This window comes from Myotis davidii, unplaced genomic scaffold, assembly GCF_000327345.1.
Source record: "Myotis davidii unplaced genomic scaffold, ASM32734v1 scaffold134, whole genome shotgun sequence".
NCBI lineage: Eukaryota > Metazoa > Chordata > Mammalia > Chiroptera > Vespertilionidae > Myotis > Myotis davidii.
The window spans coordinates 3,646,087-3,663,567 of NW_006288853.1; the positions used below are offsets into that span (position 1 = coordinate 3,646,087).

Here is a 17,481-nt window from a genome sequence, read left to right on the forward strand (position 1 = left end):
TTGACCTTCAGAGAAAAAGTCAACTTTTCAGATTTCTAAGAAACTGTTGCACATGCCAGAAAGTAGTTGGACAAACTGTCATCATCTCTCTTTAAGAAAAAAATACCCTCCTTTTTCTGTAGTATTTGGGTGGTGCCCAGCCTTTGGCAGTTGACTTAGTGTCACAACTGTTCTTCTCTATACTGTATTCTTCCACCTCCTTGTTAACTTTGTCTTTCTTACCTTTGGAGATCCAAGATGAGTTGAACAAGGTCAAGGATGATATTAGCAAGAACATGTCATTTCTGAAAGTGGACAAGGAGTATGTGAAGGTTCTGCCCTCTCAAGGTCTGAGCTCGTCTGAAGTTCTGGAGAAGCTCAAGGAGTACAGCTCTATGGGTATGACTCTCTGCACATGCGTGCTACCTGCTTCTGTGACCTGGCTGGGCGGCCAGTTAATGTTTGCGAAGTTAAGAACAATTCATCCTGCTATCTCCCTCCCTCTCTCCCTCTCCTCTCTCTCTCTCTCTCTCTCTCTCTCTCTCTCTCTCTCTCTCACACACACACACACATCTAGTCTCACCCTCTCTCTCAAACTCACACTCAGTCTCACCCTCTCTCTCTCTCAGACTCACACTCAGTCTCACTCTCTCTCTCTCTCTCTGTCTCTCTCACACACACACACACACACACACACACACACACACACACACACACACACACACACTCACACACTCACACACTCAGTCTCACCCTCTCTCTCACATGTGCAAGAGAAGAAAAGAAAGGTTCATACAGATATGTAAATGCTCAGAAGGGCCTGTCTCAGACGTTGACTTTCATATTTTAAAATTTATATTTAGATTCATTGTCATCCATAAAACAAACTAATCTCAGACAGTGGAACTTGGTTCCGTTTCCTTTTATAAACCTGAGAAAAACAGATACATTTGTTCTTTGAAAAGATAATATGTGTAATAAAAATGAGTGACTTAATTTCTCTATGCTTCAACTTCTGTCTCTGCAATGGGAATGGGAATACTTATTTGAAAGGATGATTATAGAGATTGAATAAGATTATACATGTAAATGGATAATACCTGGTATATAGTAAGTGCTCAATAAATGTTAATTATTAACACAAATGCATGTTTGTTACACATTAAAGTCATATTATGAATACTTTCTTAAAGTAGGCTTTTTAGTTTGGGATAATTTATAGAAAATTTGCTAAGATAATACAGAGATTTCCCACCTATCCCTTATCCAGCTTCTCCTGATTTTAACATTTAAAATAACATTCGTCAAAACTAAAAAATTAACATTGGTACAGTTCTATTAACTGAACTATAAATTCTCTTCTGATTTCACGAGTTTCCCCACTAATGTCCTTCTTTATGTTCTAGGACCCAGCCCAGGATACCATGTTGCATTTAAAAAATACATTTTAGTCCTAGCCAGTATGGTTCAGTGGATAGAGCGTGTTGGCCTGTGGACTGAAAGGTCCCGGGTTTGATTCTAGTCAAGGGCACAAGCTTTGCGGGCTTGATCCCCAGTAAGGGGCATGCAAGAGGCAGCCGATCAATGATTCTTTCTCATCATTAATGTTTCTATCTCTCCCTTTCCCTTCCTCTCCGAAATCAATAAAAATCTATTTAAAAAATAAAAAATACATTTAAAAGTGTTAAATGCAATGTGTTGAGCTTTTGACATTGGCTGGTACAAAATTAGGTACAGTCCAGGATTTATAGATGATAGAAAGCAGGAATTAGCACTCTGAGACCTGTTTATTAAGGGTTTCTGTGACGATGAGGTCTGGCTGCTGCCTTCCCTTCCATTTTTAAGTCACTATCCACTAGTATACTCTGTAGCAGCAGTAAATGAACAGGAAATGAAACCAGGTATCCTAATTTTGAAAGTCTGGAGGCCTCTGGTCTGAACATACACCTGGGACAGAGCAGGGTCCTCTATGGAAAGAGGGAAGTCAAGCTGGCAGCAAAGGAGAGTTTGGCAGGTTGGTGAGATCGAGGGATTAGTCTGGGAATTCACTACTCGGTCCTCTGCCCTCTTGTTGGAGCTGAAGATCTTTGTTTTGTGGAGCCCATGACTACAGTCTTTAAGTAGTGTGTTTTTGTAATAGCTTTCTCACTACTCACTTTTAACAGGGCACAGCCATATTGTAGCAAAAGGACCCAGATACCCACATTCGCACATTTGTTGGTATAACGTAGAGTGTGTGATGTGGAACCTCAGGCAGGAGATGGAAAGGTGGGCCTTATATTCTGGTCAGGAATCTTTCCGGTGAGCTTTACCCCAGTGTTGACTGTTTTGATCCTGGATGGAGCAGCAGATGTTGCTGGAAGCAGGTGGCTAATTCTGTGTGGGTTTCCAGACTCGGTCTGAAGGAGGGGCCCTGAGGCTAAGCTGTCTCATTGTGGCTTGTGTAGTCATGGATTCAGTTCCCTGACTCCAACCCTCCTGACTGTGTACTGCAGTTTCACTTTTCTCTGCCACCTCTGCTCATAACAGTTCCCATACTCCCTAGGACTAGATCAGAAGGGCAGGAAGGAAGAAGGAAGCATTGCTGACAAGGTCAAGCTGAGCCCTGCAGAGAACATAGAATGATACATAGATGGAGGGAAAAGTTTCTGCTGCGAGAAGGCAGTTGGGGAAGAGGACAGCATATTTATTGGCCTTTATTGTACTAGGAGCTGTGGGTATCTTTTTCATATGTTGATACTAATTGATGACCTTTATTTTGCTGTGGTAGCTGTAATGGATTTTTTCTTTCTTGATGTAATATAAAGACACCTTTGGATTTCCACTCAAAATTTTTTTTCTTTTGTACTCAAAGGACTTCCTTTGCATTTCTTCTTTTTAGACCCTACCTGTCCTCCTAAAAGTTTCTGCTTACTGACCCAGTGATGTTAACTTTCTCTGCAGACGTCATGTGGCAGGAAGGGCGAGCCTCCGGAGCGGTGTACAGTGGGGAGGAGAAGCTCACCGAGCTCCTCGTGAAGGTGATGCCGGGACTCGGGGGTGCGGTGGGCTGTGCCAGTTTATAGTCCCTCATTGTAATTAAACTAAAGTGTAGACAGTTTCTCTTCACCCAAACAGGTGAACACATACAATATTGTCAAGGGCATCTTCAGTCTGTAATAAAGTAAAATATTGTTTATGTGTGCAGGGTTTATTGACACCCTGTGTAGAAGGCACATTCACAGGGAAGGTGTTCCCAGAGTTTGAGATTAATATTAAGACACATTTTGTTTGATAAGAAGAGACATGGGAGAGAAACTTGGTTATAATTTACGATACTACCTGACTCTCAAATCAGATGATCTGAGAATGATTGTGGTTTCACTTATAATGAAAATACTTCTCATTTTTTGTGGACTTTAGAATTGTCTTTAGCATCTTCCATTTCTAGTCAGATTTAATTTTGAAATCCCACTTTGCCATATAAAATCGGCATTGACTGATGGTCTCTGAGATCTTTGTGTTTGATTATTGTAATCAGACGGCTTATACCGTACTAAGTATAGGTTTTGCTCAGCTGTATCTTGACATAATGCTCCAACCTTATTTCCATGTTTAAAAATCCTTCCATGGCTTCCTATCATCTACAGGATAAAATACAAGCTGCTTATGAGGCAGAAAATACCAAGTCCCTTCATGTGCCAGCTCCCACCTACTTTTGGCAAACACTCCTACTACTTTCCCATGTAAACACTACCTGGTGCCTTTTCTTTTTACAGAGTACACCTTGCTCTTATGTTGTTTGCTTTTCTCTCCTTCACTCCACCTGTTGTAAATGTGAATTCCTATTTCTCTCAAGGTTCCACTCAGCAGACACCTCCAGACCACTCAGGATGCTCATTATTCCCTCTTTAAGGCCCCTTACCTTCGCGCGCACACACATCTGGTATTGCACTTAGAACAATGGCTGCTTTGTGCCATACACTCTACTAAGTGCTTTGCAATGTGTTATGTTATTTGCTTAATGCCAGAACCCTATCAGATCAGCACCTTAATTACCCTTTTAGCATATGAGAAAACTGAGCCTCAGAGGTTACTTGTCCTGAGATTACACAGCTAGAAGTGACAGGCAAAGCTTAACCTTCAAACTGAGTCTGCTTGCCACTGTAGTCTGTGCTTTTAACCACATTTATACTTCCTCTCCTACCACATTGTAAAATAATTTATTTGCATGTGTGTCTCCTCCACTGTATTTTGATCTTCTTTAGGTTGGGGGACATAGTCTACCATTTTCCAGTGTCTAATGTTGTGCCTAATACCTAGAAATTTTGGTTTAGTGTATGATTGTTTGTCTTGTACAGTTTAATTGTCTTGCTTCATATCTGCTTGCATTCCTTTGCAGGCTTATGGAGATTTTGCATGGAGTAATCCCCTGCATCCAGACATCTTCCCAGGACTACGGAAGATAGAAGCAGAGATTGTGAGGATAGCTTGTTCCCTTTTCAATGGGGGACCGGATTCCTGTGGATGTGTAAGTATATGCAGGTGGCATCCAGTATTTTTTTAGCTTAAGATAGGAAAATTTATTTAGAACATTTTCCTTTTTTTACTACATAAATGATATGTGATTATTGTAGAAAGATCCAGATTAATAGCAATTGAAAAATACTGTTTGTAGCCCTAGCCAGTTTTGCTCAGTGGATAGAGCATTGGCCTGTGGACTGAAGGGTCCCCGGTTCGATTCCAGTCAAGGGCACATGCTTGGGTCGCAGGATTGATCCCCAGTAGGGGGCGTGCAGAAGGCAGCCAGTCAATGATTCTCTCTCATCATTGATGTTTCTATCTTTCTCCCCCTCTTCCTTCCTCTCTGAAATCAATAAAAATATATTAAAAAAATAAAAATAAAAATACTGCTTGTAGTTTTGTAATTCATAGAGTATCAACATTTTGGCATATATTCTTCTAGATAATCTTTCTCTTCAATTTTTTACTTTGAAAAACTTTACATAAAGTTGCCAGAATAGTTTAAAGAACACCCTGGATTCGCTAAATATATTTTGCCCTATCTGCTCTCTGCTTCCTTCTTTCCCTTCCTCCCTTTCTTCCATCCACCCACTTCCCTATCCATTTACGTATATAATTTGTTGAACCATGTCGTAGTGACTTATTTTTATACTTTCTCATTTTAATTTAGCTGGAAGTTTACTTTCTGATTTTGCTATAAATCAAATATCATTTAGTTGGTTTAGGAATACAGGAAGATGGTATTTATATTTAAGACACAAATGTTTCAACTATTCTTTTCAGTAAACATTTGTTAGTTTTCCTAAACTGTGATTGATAAACTTCTGTTTAGATTTGTTACTACAAACTAATACTGTCTTCCTAGAAAAAATGAAATCTCAGCTTATGCAGCATAGAGTTAGATTTAACCCAGTGTGCTGCAATGGTAATCTAGAGGTGCTCACCCTATCAGATACTTTTGTAATCATTATAAAGTCTGCAAATTTAATTATCGAAGGGCCCATCCAAAAACAATAACTTTTAATAGTTACTTTTTGTGTTTTTCCAGTAAACTGTATTGCTTTACTATTATGTTGGCACCGTGGTAAATCAACATGTTCAGATATTCAGTAGGTAACAGAACTGGTATTCATGGCATTCATGTCCGAAAAATAATTCCAAAATAGTTACAAACTGGACCAATAACGGGTTCTTGTATGGCATTTTGATGAACGGTGTGACATAGTGGGTAGATGACAATATATTTACAGTCTGTAGTGTTCTCCTGTGCCATGAGATGATGTCTCTTTTAAGAGACCAAAGGTTAAACAAGCACAAAACAGATTGACCTTACCCAGTAAAGTTGAAGATAGAAGTCTTAAGACCCTGAAATTCTCCAACTCAGGATATAGCCTAGAAAGACATGTGTGTATTAGGATAGATGTATATTCATAACAGCATTGCTCATGATAGCTAAAAACTGGAAATAAATCAGATGTCTGTCAATGGTAGGGTGGATAAGGAAATTATGTTTCAGTCCATTCTAGTTGTCACTCAAAGTGATGCCCAAATCGCTCCATTTTTGGCCAGTGGGAGCTTTCTAATTTCGGTTCCTGGATCCTTTTGCATGACTCACGTCGTCTTTTACAAGTAAAGCTTCCATTCTTCCCCTTTTCTTTTTGACAAAATATTCTTATTATTCCATGTTCGTCTCGTACATTTCTGCTCTAGACCTGGGGTCAGCCATTTGTGCAAGGAACCCTGGTTCATTTATAACTCTATAAAATACTTACATGGTTTCTAAGTAAAATTTATTGAACAAGACAGATTTTAAAACAACTGGAAAAAGAATCCAGAGAGACAAATAAATAGAAAGTACAAAAGCAAAGTTAAGAAACATGAAGGGCAGATTGAGGAAGGCTAAAACAGGGTTTAAAACAGCCAGGAAAAAAAACAAAACAAAACTACCTGTAAAGGTGTAACTATTAGAACAACTGATATTCTCAATAGCAACAATACCTGGGGCAGTTGGGGTAGATGAAAAGACTGGCAATGAGCTGATAATTGTTGGAGCTGTGTGATCAGTACAGGGATTTTATTAATTTCCTTATTAGTTGTGTCTAATTACATTTTAGTCTTCTGTTGGGTTTTTAAATTTTGTTTACTGTATTTTTCATTCTTGAGAATTCTATTTGGTTTGTTCATTCATTCAATCCTCACCAGAGGAGGAAAGGGGTGGGGGGTGGGGGGAGAGAGAGATTGATTTTGATCTGTTGCCTTTAGTACATGCCCCGACCAGGGATGATGCCCTAATCAGGAATTGAACCAGCAACCCTTTGGTGCACAGGACAGCGCTCAACCAGCTGAGCCACGTGGGCAGAGCTCTTCTTTTGTTTTTTAAATCTGTTTGGTGGTTCTTTATTGTCCCTTGGCTTATAGTTTATTTAAATATGTTGCACGTAATTATTTTATACTAGAAGCCTGGTGCATGACATTCATGCACTTAGGGGTGGAGGGTCTTCTCAGCCCGGTTCGACTGACACCATTGCCACTGTGCTTGCCAGCCATCAGCCCAGCTTGTGGCTGAGTGGCCCCCCCTCTGTGGGAGTGCACTGACTACCGGGGGCAACACCTGTGAACGCCTGTCCCCTGGTGGTCAGTGTGTGTCATAGTGACTGGTCGTTCCACCATTCTGTCAATTTGCATATTACCCTTTTATTATATAGGATTCTTTTCTGACAGTTCCATTGTTCATGGCCTTATCTTTCTGTTTCTGCTGGTTTCACTCGTGTTGTCTTACATCCTTATAGTTGTGTTTTTAATTTATTTTTTTTACTATAAACCACTCATTTTCCTGGGAACTTAACTTTAAGGCCTAGATTTAAGTTAAGTTCTTCCAGAAAAGGTTTGTAATTACTCTGTCAGTTGCTGGGAAGTACTACCACATTGGAACCAATTTTAGTCCAGTTCGTAGCTTATAGTTTTGCACTACAGAGGTAGTTGAGTTCAGACCACAAACTCACATAAAAGCTGCCTTTTCATACATGGTTTAGACATCCTTATTTTCCTTTACCTGAGCACCAGCAGTTTTTCCTGATGTCCTCTTCTGTACCAGTGGGATGTTTCTTGTACCCTCAGACTGTGGGCGTGATTCCATTGTTCTTCAGCCATCTCCCATTAGCCTCCTTACTTTGGGCAGGTCCTAAGTTTATCTCCTGTTCTTGAATGGGCGCGGGCGTTTAAGGACTCCTGGGATTGGCAGCCACCCTCAGAGTTAAAGCCAGCTTTAGCACTCACTTATTTTGTAGGATTCTTGATTTTGTTTTGTTTGCAGTTTCAGATACTCCTTTATGCTCAGTGGCAGATATTTAAAAAAAGTAATGTTTTATCAGGTTTTTAAAAAAATGAATCCTCACCTGGGGATATTTTTTCCATTGATTTTTTTAGAGAGAGTGGAAGGGAGGGGGAGAGACAAAGAGGGAAACATTGATGTGAGACACATCGATTGATTGCCTCCCGCATGCGCCCTGAGCAGGCTGGGGGATTGAGCCTGCAAACGAGGTATGTGACCTTGACCAGAATCAAACCCATGACCCTTTAGTCCAGGGGCCTAACCACTGAGTCAAACTGGTTAGGGCTTACCAGGCTTTTTAGTTTCAGGTAGGAGCGTTGCCCAACGTATATAATCTGTATTGCTGGAGATAGAAGTTCCATGATTGTTTTGTGTGTTTTTTTCCATGTGAGAGACCTTCGTGTACTTGAAAGCCTCTCTACCCCTGAATCTCTTCCCTGTTTTTCCTAGGTTACTCAGCTGTTCCTTAGGGAATACGATTTCCAAACAGATTGCCGCCCAGCCCTGTCTTTTTTCTCTGGACGCTTTTTGGTTACGACAGCCCAAGTGTGGAGGGACATTGATCTTTCAGTCTCTGTCTTACTTATCTGGGTTCACTAAACTTATCTTAAGCCTTTCCTCTAAGTCAGACTTTGTATTCTCAGCCGTGTTTATTCTGTTCCTTTCTGCTCCTAGTTCTGTATCGGTGCTGGTTGGTACTTAGTTTGCAGTCTCATTGTTTCAGTGTCCAGCTTTTCAACTCTTTTCTGGAATTCATGATCTGATGATGTTGTCTTGTAGTGAGAAATGGTTATGAGGAATGTCCTTCTGCTGCTTGGGTGGTTACTGCTGGAGTTGGCTTTATTTTGCACGCTACTTTTTTCCTTGTATGTTTGCATCGTTGCCATGCCATTTTCTTTCATCTTGGCTCATGCTTAGGTGACTCTCTGGACATTCTATTTGTTCTGATGCATGGTGGGTAATTTCTTGTCTGAGAGCATTTGGTTGAGGCAGGATTCAGCTAAAGCTTTGTTACACCTGTATTTCAATATATCTAGGTCTCATCTTCTGATAGTTTGTTAAAAGTTAACTATACCGGAGTTCACTCTGCCTAGTTGGAAGGGAATAATACCCGTTGGGCTTTGATTATTTCTTTAACCCATCTTGTATTTCTGCAGTCTCCACTTTAAAGAATCAGTCCAGATGTTCTCTCTGCATTTTGCTCTTTCTCCCTAGCTGCCATGTCTACCACTCTGATCTGAAGAGCAGGAGAGAAGATAAGGAAACCCCTTCCATTTGCTTCTCCGAAGATTTGGGAGCATTATTGACAATGGTCAGGATTTTGCTGAGTTGCCTGGATAACTTCCAGGGCTTAGAAGAGGGAATATGCATTGTGTTTTGCTCTCTGCTATGGATTGGAAACTTGTTTCTTCCTTTCATTGCCAGTATTTGAAATTTATTGCATCAGATTACATCTCGTTCCTCCTTTGGTTCTTACTACACGTTGTTACTACTGTTTTTCTTTAGTCTTCCAGGTATTGGGAGGAAGTCCGTGAAGTAGTTTGAGTCTTCCGGAAGTCCAGCGCCAGGGTATTTGTACTTTGTTTTTGCGTAGGTACCACGAAGCCATGTCTATCCTGTTATAATCTTCCTTAGTGGGTGTGTCAGGGCTCAGGAGAAGGATGGAGTCCAAGATCTCCAATCTCTTCTAAAGCTTAGATTTAGACTGAAATCTCTGGGATCATTCAAGTTCTCAGACTCTGTCTCTATCTCTGTACATGTCTCTCCGTCTCTCTTGAGGAGCTGCTTTCAGTGAAGAAAGTTCAGGGGTGGGAACATGAAGACAAAGCCTAAGGGTTGGGCTGTCTTTAGACTATTCCCATTTAAGGTATTACACTTCTTGTTCTTTAGCCTTCAACTTTTCCCTTTTATTAACTTCATTTGCCTCAAAATGGATGAGAGGGGACTATATACCAAAAGAAATTAGGTTGCCAAGGAAACTGGCTTATGCAAATGTCAGTAAGACCAAACATCACTTAAAAGAAAAATTTCCCAACGGGTCATGTCCTGCTCTTGTTTTTGACACACATTTCATTTGTTAGAGTGAGAATTACTATAAACGTTAAAAGAAGTTGACTAACATAACAAGTAGTGATTGAAGCCTCTTACTTCACAGCTAAATTTTCATTTCCCTTTGGGTGCAGGAGGAGGAGGGAAATGGGAGAATCTTTAAACACAGAATTTGGGGATCAGAAATAAGAATTAGAAGTAGAATTGCGGCATCCCAGCTTTAATAGTAAAAAATACACTGATATTTGCTTAACAAATATCGATGTTGATTTGATTAACTGTTGAACTAAATATAGGACATGTGAAGTGAGTAACTAGGGTTTGGAAATATTTTTGCTTATGTCATTACTCCACCTTAGTAAGAGATGGACTCCCTGGAGACTGACTTTGCTGGTGCTTTTCCGACTTGCTTCACAGCTGGTTTGACTTCTCATGTGACATTCTGAGGTTTTGTGCTGGAGCACAGGACATGCTGCTGATTTGCAGAGCTGACCTCAGCTGTAAGCACTTGTCTTCTCCACATTGAAGTGCAGAGACGACACACACGTGTGCTATGCCCACGTTCAGTGCATTACTTTGTGGATGATGGTCACATGTTTCATGAAGACTTCCTGCATCAGAAACGATTCAGCTTTTCTCAGCTGACCTTCCATATAACTCCTGACTGCTGGGATTTGTTATCTGATGCTATTTGTTCTATATGTGGATATTATTTTAGGAAGTTTCAGTAATCACCCTCTCTCATTCTGTCTCATACTTAGCTACACTAAATACAAAAACGTAGGAAGTTTTACTTCTTATCAACAGATGCTAATGGATGACATTGGGTGCATCACTTTAGTCTCTCATCAGCTCACCTGTGTAATGAAAAAGCTATATAAGATCCTATGAGTCTTTAGAAATGGTAAATTTAAGAAAATATCCACCTAGCTCAGTGCTATGGCTTTTCTTTTTCGGCTTGTTTTAAAATTATTCATTCTTAGATGTTACCAAAAGATAGCCAGGTGGGTATGATATGCCTGTGTTAGTCATGGCTTACTGAGAGTCAGCCCAGGCATTAAGAAATGTTAATTGAGGGTCTGTTAGGCATCTGCTACGAGGCTTGGTGCTAGGAATATTGTCATGAACAGACTGGCCCTCACCTTTATGAGATTGTAGTCCCCTGGGGTCAGTAGGATGACGGAAATGACCGCTGAGTCTTTTTGTTGCCTGTATCAGAGTTGCTAGACCTCGCTTCAGGAAAACATTTTATTTCATTTAGAAACATTAGGATTTTTGTTTTGATTTCAGATAACAAACTAGGTAGAGGCTTCTTTTTTTTTTTTCAAACTTGTCAAAACCAGAAGTTCACTTTGGAATGCCTAATTATCTGTTCTTTGTCTTCTAATATATTGCATAGTTTACTAGAATTGTAACTTCACAATTTCACGTTCTCAGTGGGCATTGAAAATGTAAATCAAAGTCAATCCTGATGCTTTTTAATGGTGTAAAATGCATTATCCTATCTGCAGTTGGAGGAATTAATGTGGAAATGGATTGTGCACAGATCTGGGCAGATGTGCAAGTTGTCCAGACAGCATGGAGCTTCTGCTCATTGTTGGTTAGTGTTTTTACTCTTCTCCTGAACCCAGCATGGGCTTAGCGAGCGAAGCCAAGTTTCCCTTCTGGAAGATGTAACAGGGTCTGCCCTGTGGCACACAAGACCTTACCTCTTTCTGCACCAACCACCGTCAACATCAGGACAGGCTGATAACTACCCCTAACTTCCCTCCACAGATGACATCTCTCCTTTTTCACAGGTGACCTCTGGGGGTACAGAAAGCATACTGATGGCCTGCAAAGCTTATCGGGACCTGGCCTTAGAGAACGGGATCAGAACGCCAGAAATGTATGTATGTGGGGCTGTGTCGTTCTCCCGACCCCCTGCTGAGATTTGTCTGGAATGCTGCTGCCTGAAGCACCCTGACTGCTTTCAGTGTCTTCTCTTCCTTTGGCAATTCTAGTCCTCTTTCCTCCTGTCCTGTGTCCTTGACTCTACTGTCTTCACATTCACCAAAATCCTAAGTGGATTAGCCAGTTAATTTTCAAAATCACCCCCACCCCCCCACACACACCATTTTATAAATGGTACATATACTGCAAGCAAAAATGAGATCCTTTTTCTAAGTGACAAGACTACATCTATGAATTCTGTGATATTTATTATAAATTATTTGGAGCCTGAGAACGCTCTCTGTTTATATTAGTTCAATGAAAGTTACATTACAGGCTGCTTTGGGGTTCCCCTAAGAAAATTTCAAGCTAGCTTGGCTGGTGTAGGTCAATGGGTGAGCATCGACCCAGGAACCAGGAAGTCACCTGTTGGATTCCTGGTCAGGGCACACGTCTGGGTTGCGGGCTCAATCCCCAGTAGGGGGCGTGCAGGAGGCAGCCAATCGATGAGTCTCTCTCATCATTGATGTTTCTATCTCTCTCGCTCTCCCTTCCTCTCTGAAGTTAATAAAAATATATTTAAAGAAAAAAAATTTCAAGCTAAGGGTAGTTTTATGGGATAGAAAATTCTTTAATTTTTTTGAGGTTTACCCATATTGCCACCCCATAGATTTTTTTTGCAATATATTTGTATTGATTTCAGACAGGAAGGGAGAGGGAGAGAGAGAGAGAGAAATATTGATGAGAGAGAATCATTGATTAGCTGCTTCCTGCACACCCCCTACTGTGGATTGAGCCTGCAACCCGTGCACGTGCCCCTGACCAGAATCAAACTTGGGGCCCTTTAGTCCGCAGGCTGACACTCTATCCGCCGAGCCAAACTGGCTAGGGCCCACCCCATAGTTTCGCTATTTGGTTGCATTTTTTTTTCTGTAGACGCTCTCCTTGTACAGTGTGTTTATACATTATTTAGGTTAATGTTTTTCCCACAAGTGTCAGTGACTAGGACTTGGTTGCACATGATCTCATGCTGCAATTCCTACTTAGCCTAAGAGAATAATAAATCAGGCTACCATCTTTCTTCAAGCTAAATCTTTGGTGCTTGGTACTTATTAAGAGAGCTTTCTCTCCATTAAAGGGAACAGGTTAATTGTAAGAGTGGAACTATTGAGGGAAGTCTGAAAGCAAATACTAAACTATGACTCAGTTTCCTTTTTTAATACTATTTGAAATGCTACTTCCAAGTGTGCAGTGCAGATGGGGATTATAGTTTCTTACAGGATCGTGGTCTTTCAAAGATGGAGGGGACCTTTGATCTGATGCTTGGCTGCTGCTTTAACAGCCCTGCCAAGCAAGCTTACGTTTCCTGCCTCAACCTGTACCGTGTCAGGAAGCTTGCTCTCCTCTGATGTGCCTGTCTTTGGATAGGCAACCACTTTATGTTAATTTGATCCAAATTTCCCGTTCTCTTACCTGTTGGCCCTAGTTTATATTTTGGATCCTTCGATGTGGGATTACTTCCAAGTTTTTCCTGTTGCCAAAATGATTTCCTGAATAGTAGGGAGAAGGTTCCTTAGAATATCTCTGTTTGTGCTTAAGAAGTAAATATAAACACTTCAAAATTTTTGAGGAAAAGTAATCAGAAGTTTACTCCTGATGTTTTAGATTAGCTGCAACTATGTTCTTTTGAACCTCATTTTGATCTGAATTTCCTTATTCTCTTCTTCCCTGTCCTTAGTGTGGCCCCCCAGAGTGCCCATGCTGCGTTTGACAAGGCAGCCCATTATTTTGGGATGAAGATTATACGGGTTCCACTGAACAAAATGATGGAGGTGGATGTTCGGGTGAGTTCCTCTGAAGGGCCATTGTCTGCCCTGGGCTGTGAGAAGCAGGAAGTGTACCCAGTTGACTGTTTTTTTTCCAGTGTCACATGCAGACAGGCTCAAAATGTCTTTGATTGTAGTGGCCAGAGTTGCAAAATCTTCCACTGGCAGTGCTGACCGAGTGCAGCTTCAGTCTTTGCACAGATTCATCCGTTTGTTCCTAACTTTAAAGACCCGGGTTTGCTTCAGCACTGCCACCTTCTCTTCTCTGTTTGTGAAATAAGCATGTCCTTACTTGCTCTAAGACTTTCACTGTGGTTTGTATGTTTTTTTTATAATTTTTAAAAAAATCCTAATTGGAGGACATGTTTTTATTGATTTGAGAGAGAGAGAGAGAGAGAGAGAGAGAAAGGGAGAGGGAGAAAGGGAGGAAGAGAGAGAGAAAGAAAGAGAGAGAGAGAGAGATATGCCCTGACTGGGAATCGAACCTTTTGGTGTACAGGACGTACAAAACCAGCCAGGGTGTCACTGTGGTTTGGCCTGAGTGAGCACCATTGCCAATATAAAGTAATGATTTTTTCCATAAGTAAACTATTCCAATTTATTAGCATTAGCATTATTCCCCTCATCTTTATTGAGGTGTCAATGTACAATTAATTGACAAATTAAAAATTGTATATATTTAAGGAGTGCAACTTTATGTTTTGATGTCAGTATACATTGTGAAGTAGTCAACACAATCAAGCGTTTAACATTTTCATCACCTCACACAGTTAACATTTTTCTTTTCTTTTTTTCTCATGGTTGAAATACTTAAGACTGCCCTGTAGATCTCTAATTAAATTTTAAATATAATGCAGTATTAACAAAACTTGTTTAGTAGTCACATGGCAATACATTTTATCTTCAGAATTTATTTGTGTAATTGAAACTTGGCACCCCTTGACCAACATCTCCCCATTCCTCCACTCCCAACCCCTGGCAACCACCTTTCTACTCACTCTGCTTCTATAGGTTCAGGTTTTTAGATCTAAGTGAGATCATACAATATTTATCTTTCTGTTCCTGGCTTAAGTTAGCGTAGTGTCCTCCAGGTTCATCCATGTGGTCAAAATGGCAGGATGTCTTTTCCTTTTAAGGCTGAATAATATTCCTTTCTTGATTAATTTTATGCCTTGCATTTGTATAGAACTTTCCAGTATTCAGAGTGCTATCGGAATTTCATTGGAGCCTGGGACAGCCCAGGGAGGTCGTAGAAGCTGTTAATATTATTGCAGTTCGGCCGAAACCGGTTTGGCTCAGTGGATAGAGCGTCGGCTTGCGGACTGAAAGGTCCCAGGTTCGATTCCGGTCAAGGGCATGTACCTGGGTTGCAGGCACATCCCCAGTAGGAGATGTGCAGGAGGCAGCTGATCGATGTTTCTCTCTCATCGATGTTTCTAACTTTCTATCTCTCTCCCTTCCTCTCTGTAAAAAATTAATAAAATATTAAAAAAATATTATTGCAGTTCATAGATGAGGAAACGGACTGGGTGGAGTGAAGTAGTTTACACCAGGTTTCACTGCTAGTTGGCTTTTACCTCTTAGCCCAATATTCTTTTCCCCTCACAGTGATTTTTCTGTTTTTGTATTGTACTCTCTTCCCCCAGTAGACCCATCTAGTCTTGTTTGTATTCTGCTACCATGGTGGGCAGCAGGCTTCTCCCAGGTTGGAGAGGTGAAGGAGGGGCCAGTAGTGGAATTGAAGTTCGTAGACTAGATTAATCTTTTAGGGCAATAGGAGAATAACTGAGATATGGATGCTCATTTTCCTTTCCACGTGTAACTCCTAGGCAATGAGAAGAGCCATCTCCAGGAACACTGCCATGCTCGTCTGTTCTACCCCACAGTTCCCTCATGGTGTGATCGATCCTGTTCCTGAAGTGGCCAAGGTATGTGAGAAAAAGGGACCACTAGGCAGTGAAACTGAGATTTTAAAATAGAATCTCATGGTACAGTATTTGGCAAATAGAAGCAATTTTGAATTTAGATTTTAGCACATGGGTGGTGAATAGCTCTCATCAGCTCTGTGGTAAACTTTGCAGCTCTGTTTGGAGCCTCTGAAGGTTACTGGCTTCTGCTGTGGGGGAGGAGAATAGAAGGAAGAAGCCTTAGTTTAAATGGGATATTTGGAGGTAGGACTAACATTTCAGTTCAGATCAGGAAATGATCTGCATTTAGGAGCATGCCTACCAAAGGGTGGTATTCAATCTGCTGCTCCATAGCACACCCTCCCTCCTTCCCTGCTGGGAAGTTAGCAAGCAGGACCTTTGACCCACTCCAGAGGCAGCGGAATCAGAGTGGTGCTCATTTTCTACATGATTTTGCAGTGACTTTGAGGCCCTGCATATTTAAATATAAAATAAACACCACATTTCAGATGAATTATTTTGAAGGCTAAATACATTTGAAAGATGAACTCTTTTTATTGGGAATGTCAAAAAGTAGCCAGCTTTTTAAAACATGGAAGATATCCTATATAATAAAAGGCTAATATGCAAATCAACCAAACAGCAGAATAACCGGTCGCTATGATGCGCACTGACCACCAGGGGGCAGATGCTCAATGGTGGAGCTGCCCCCTGGTGGTCAGTGCACTCCCACAGGGGGAGCGCTGCTCAGCCAGAAGCCGGTCTCATGGCTGGCAAGCGCAGTGGCGGTGGCAGGAGGCTCTCCACCTCCACGGCAGTGCTAAGGATGTCCGACTGACGGCATCCTTAGGGAGCAGGCCTAAGCCATCAGTTGGACATCCCCTGAGGGCTCCCGGACTGCGAGAGGGCACAGGCTGAGGGGGATCCCTCCCCCTTCCCAAGTGCACGAATTTCATGCACCAGGCCTCTAGTAGTACATAATGGCCTTATAGTTACAGCCCACTTTTCCACCCATGTCTTGCAAAGTTTTTGTTACAGGGCTGTAAATGAAATTCTCTTATGGTCTTTGTGTTTTGGAATTAGCTGGCTGTCAAACACAAAATACCTCTTCATGTAGACGCTTGTCTGGGGGGCTTTCTCATCGTCTTTATGGAGAAAGCAGGATACCCACTGGAGCAACCATTTGATTTCCGGGTGAAAGGTGTGACCAGCATTTCAGCGGATACCCATAAGGTGAGCTACGGAAGGGACCAAATGTCAGTCAGAGGAGACAGCTGATTATTTTGACTGTTATCAACAAAACAAATTGGTTAAAGCATTAGCTTTTCCCAAAATGTAAAATGAAATGTGGCTCTTTGCTTCCACCAGGGCAGCTGATTCAGGTGACAAGGTATAGTGATAGAGATGACAAGCAGTAGTGGAAAGGAACCCATTATCTTTGTGTCTTATGGCTGAGAGAATTTCTATAACTGGGACATGTTAGTGTAGTGGCCCTTTTAAGAGTTAGTTCCCGCCCTAGCTGGTTTGGCTCAGTGGATAGAGCATCGGCTTGCGAACTGAAGGGTCCCAGGTTCGATTCTGGTCAAGGGCACATGCCTGGGTTGCAGACTTGGTCCAACGTACCGTAGGCAGCCAATCAATGATTCCCTCTCATCACTGATGTTTCTATCTCTCTCTTCCTCTCCCTTCCTCTCTGAAATCAATAAAAATATATTTAATAAAAAAAAAAAGAGTTCCCTGAACCTTGAGACGATCTGAGGGGAGGATGGAGGGAGGTTTAATTGGGCTTCCTGAGGGAGGTATGTAAATGCTGCAGCTCCCATGCTGCTGGGTTCCTGCACCTGAGTGGCAGGAGTATGCTGATGGAAGAGTCCTTTGGAAAAAGGGAACAACTTAACGTGCTCAGGAATGTTTGGCTTGTAATGTTTGAAATGTCCATTCCTGCCCTCCCCCC

The 17,481-nt window shown here is 41.4% G+C and overlaps 1 protein-coding gene across 1 annotated transcript in view; it reads left to right on the forward strand.

The window, feature by feature from the left end:
- The window catches only part of SGPL1 (sphingosine-1-phosphate lyase 1), a 76,508-nt gene that overhangs the window by 52,536 nt on the left and 6,491 nt on the right, over positions 1 to 17,481 (forward strand). The window contains exons 4-10 of the mRNA XM_006760945.2: positions 231 to 378; positions 2,923 to 2,999; positions 4,361 to 4,489; positions 11,662 to 11,750; positions 13,533 to 13,638; positions 15,450 to 15,548; positions 16,611 to 16,760. Of these exons, the coding sequence (XP_006761008.1) occupies positions 231 to 378; positions 2,923 to 2,999; positions 4,361 to 4,489; positions 11,662 to 11,750; positions 13,533 to 13,638; positions 15,450 to 15,548; positions 16,611 to 16,760 (798 nt within the window). The remainder of the gene's footprint in view (positions 1 to 230; positions 379 to 2,922; positions 3,000 to 4,360; positions 4,490 to 11,661; positions 11,751 to 13,532; positions 13,639 to 15,449; positions 15,549 to 16,610; positions 16,761 to 17,481) is intronic.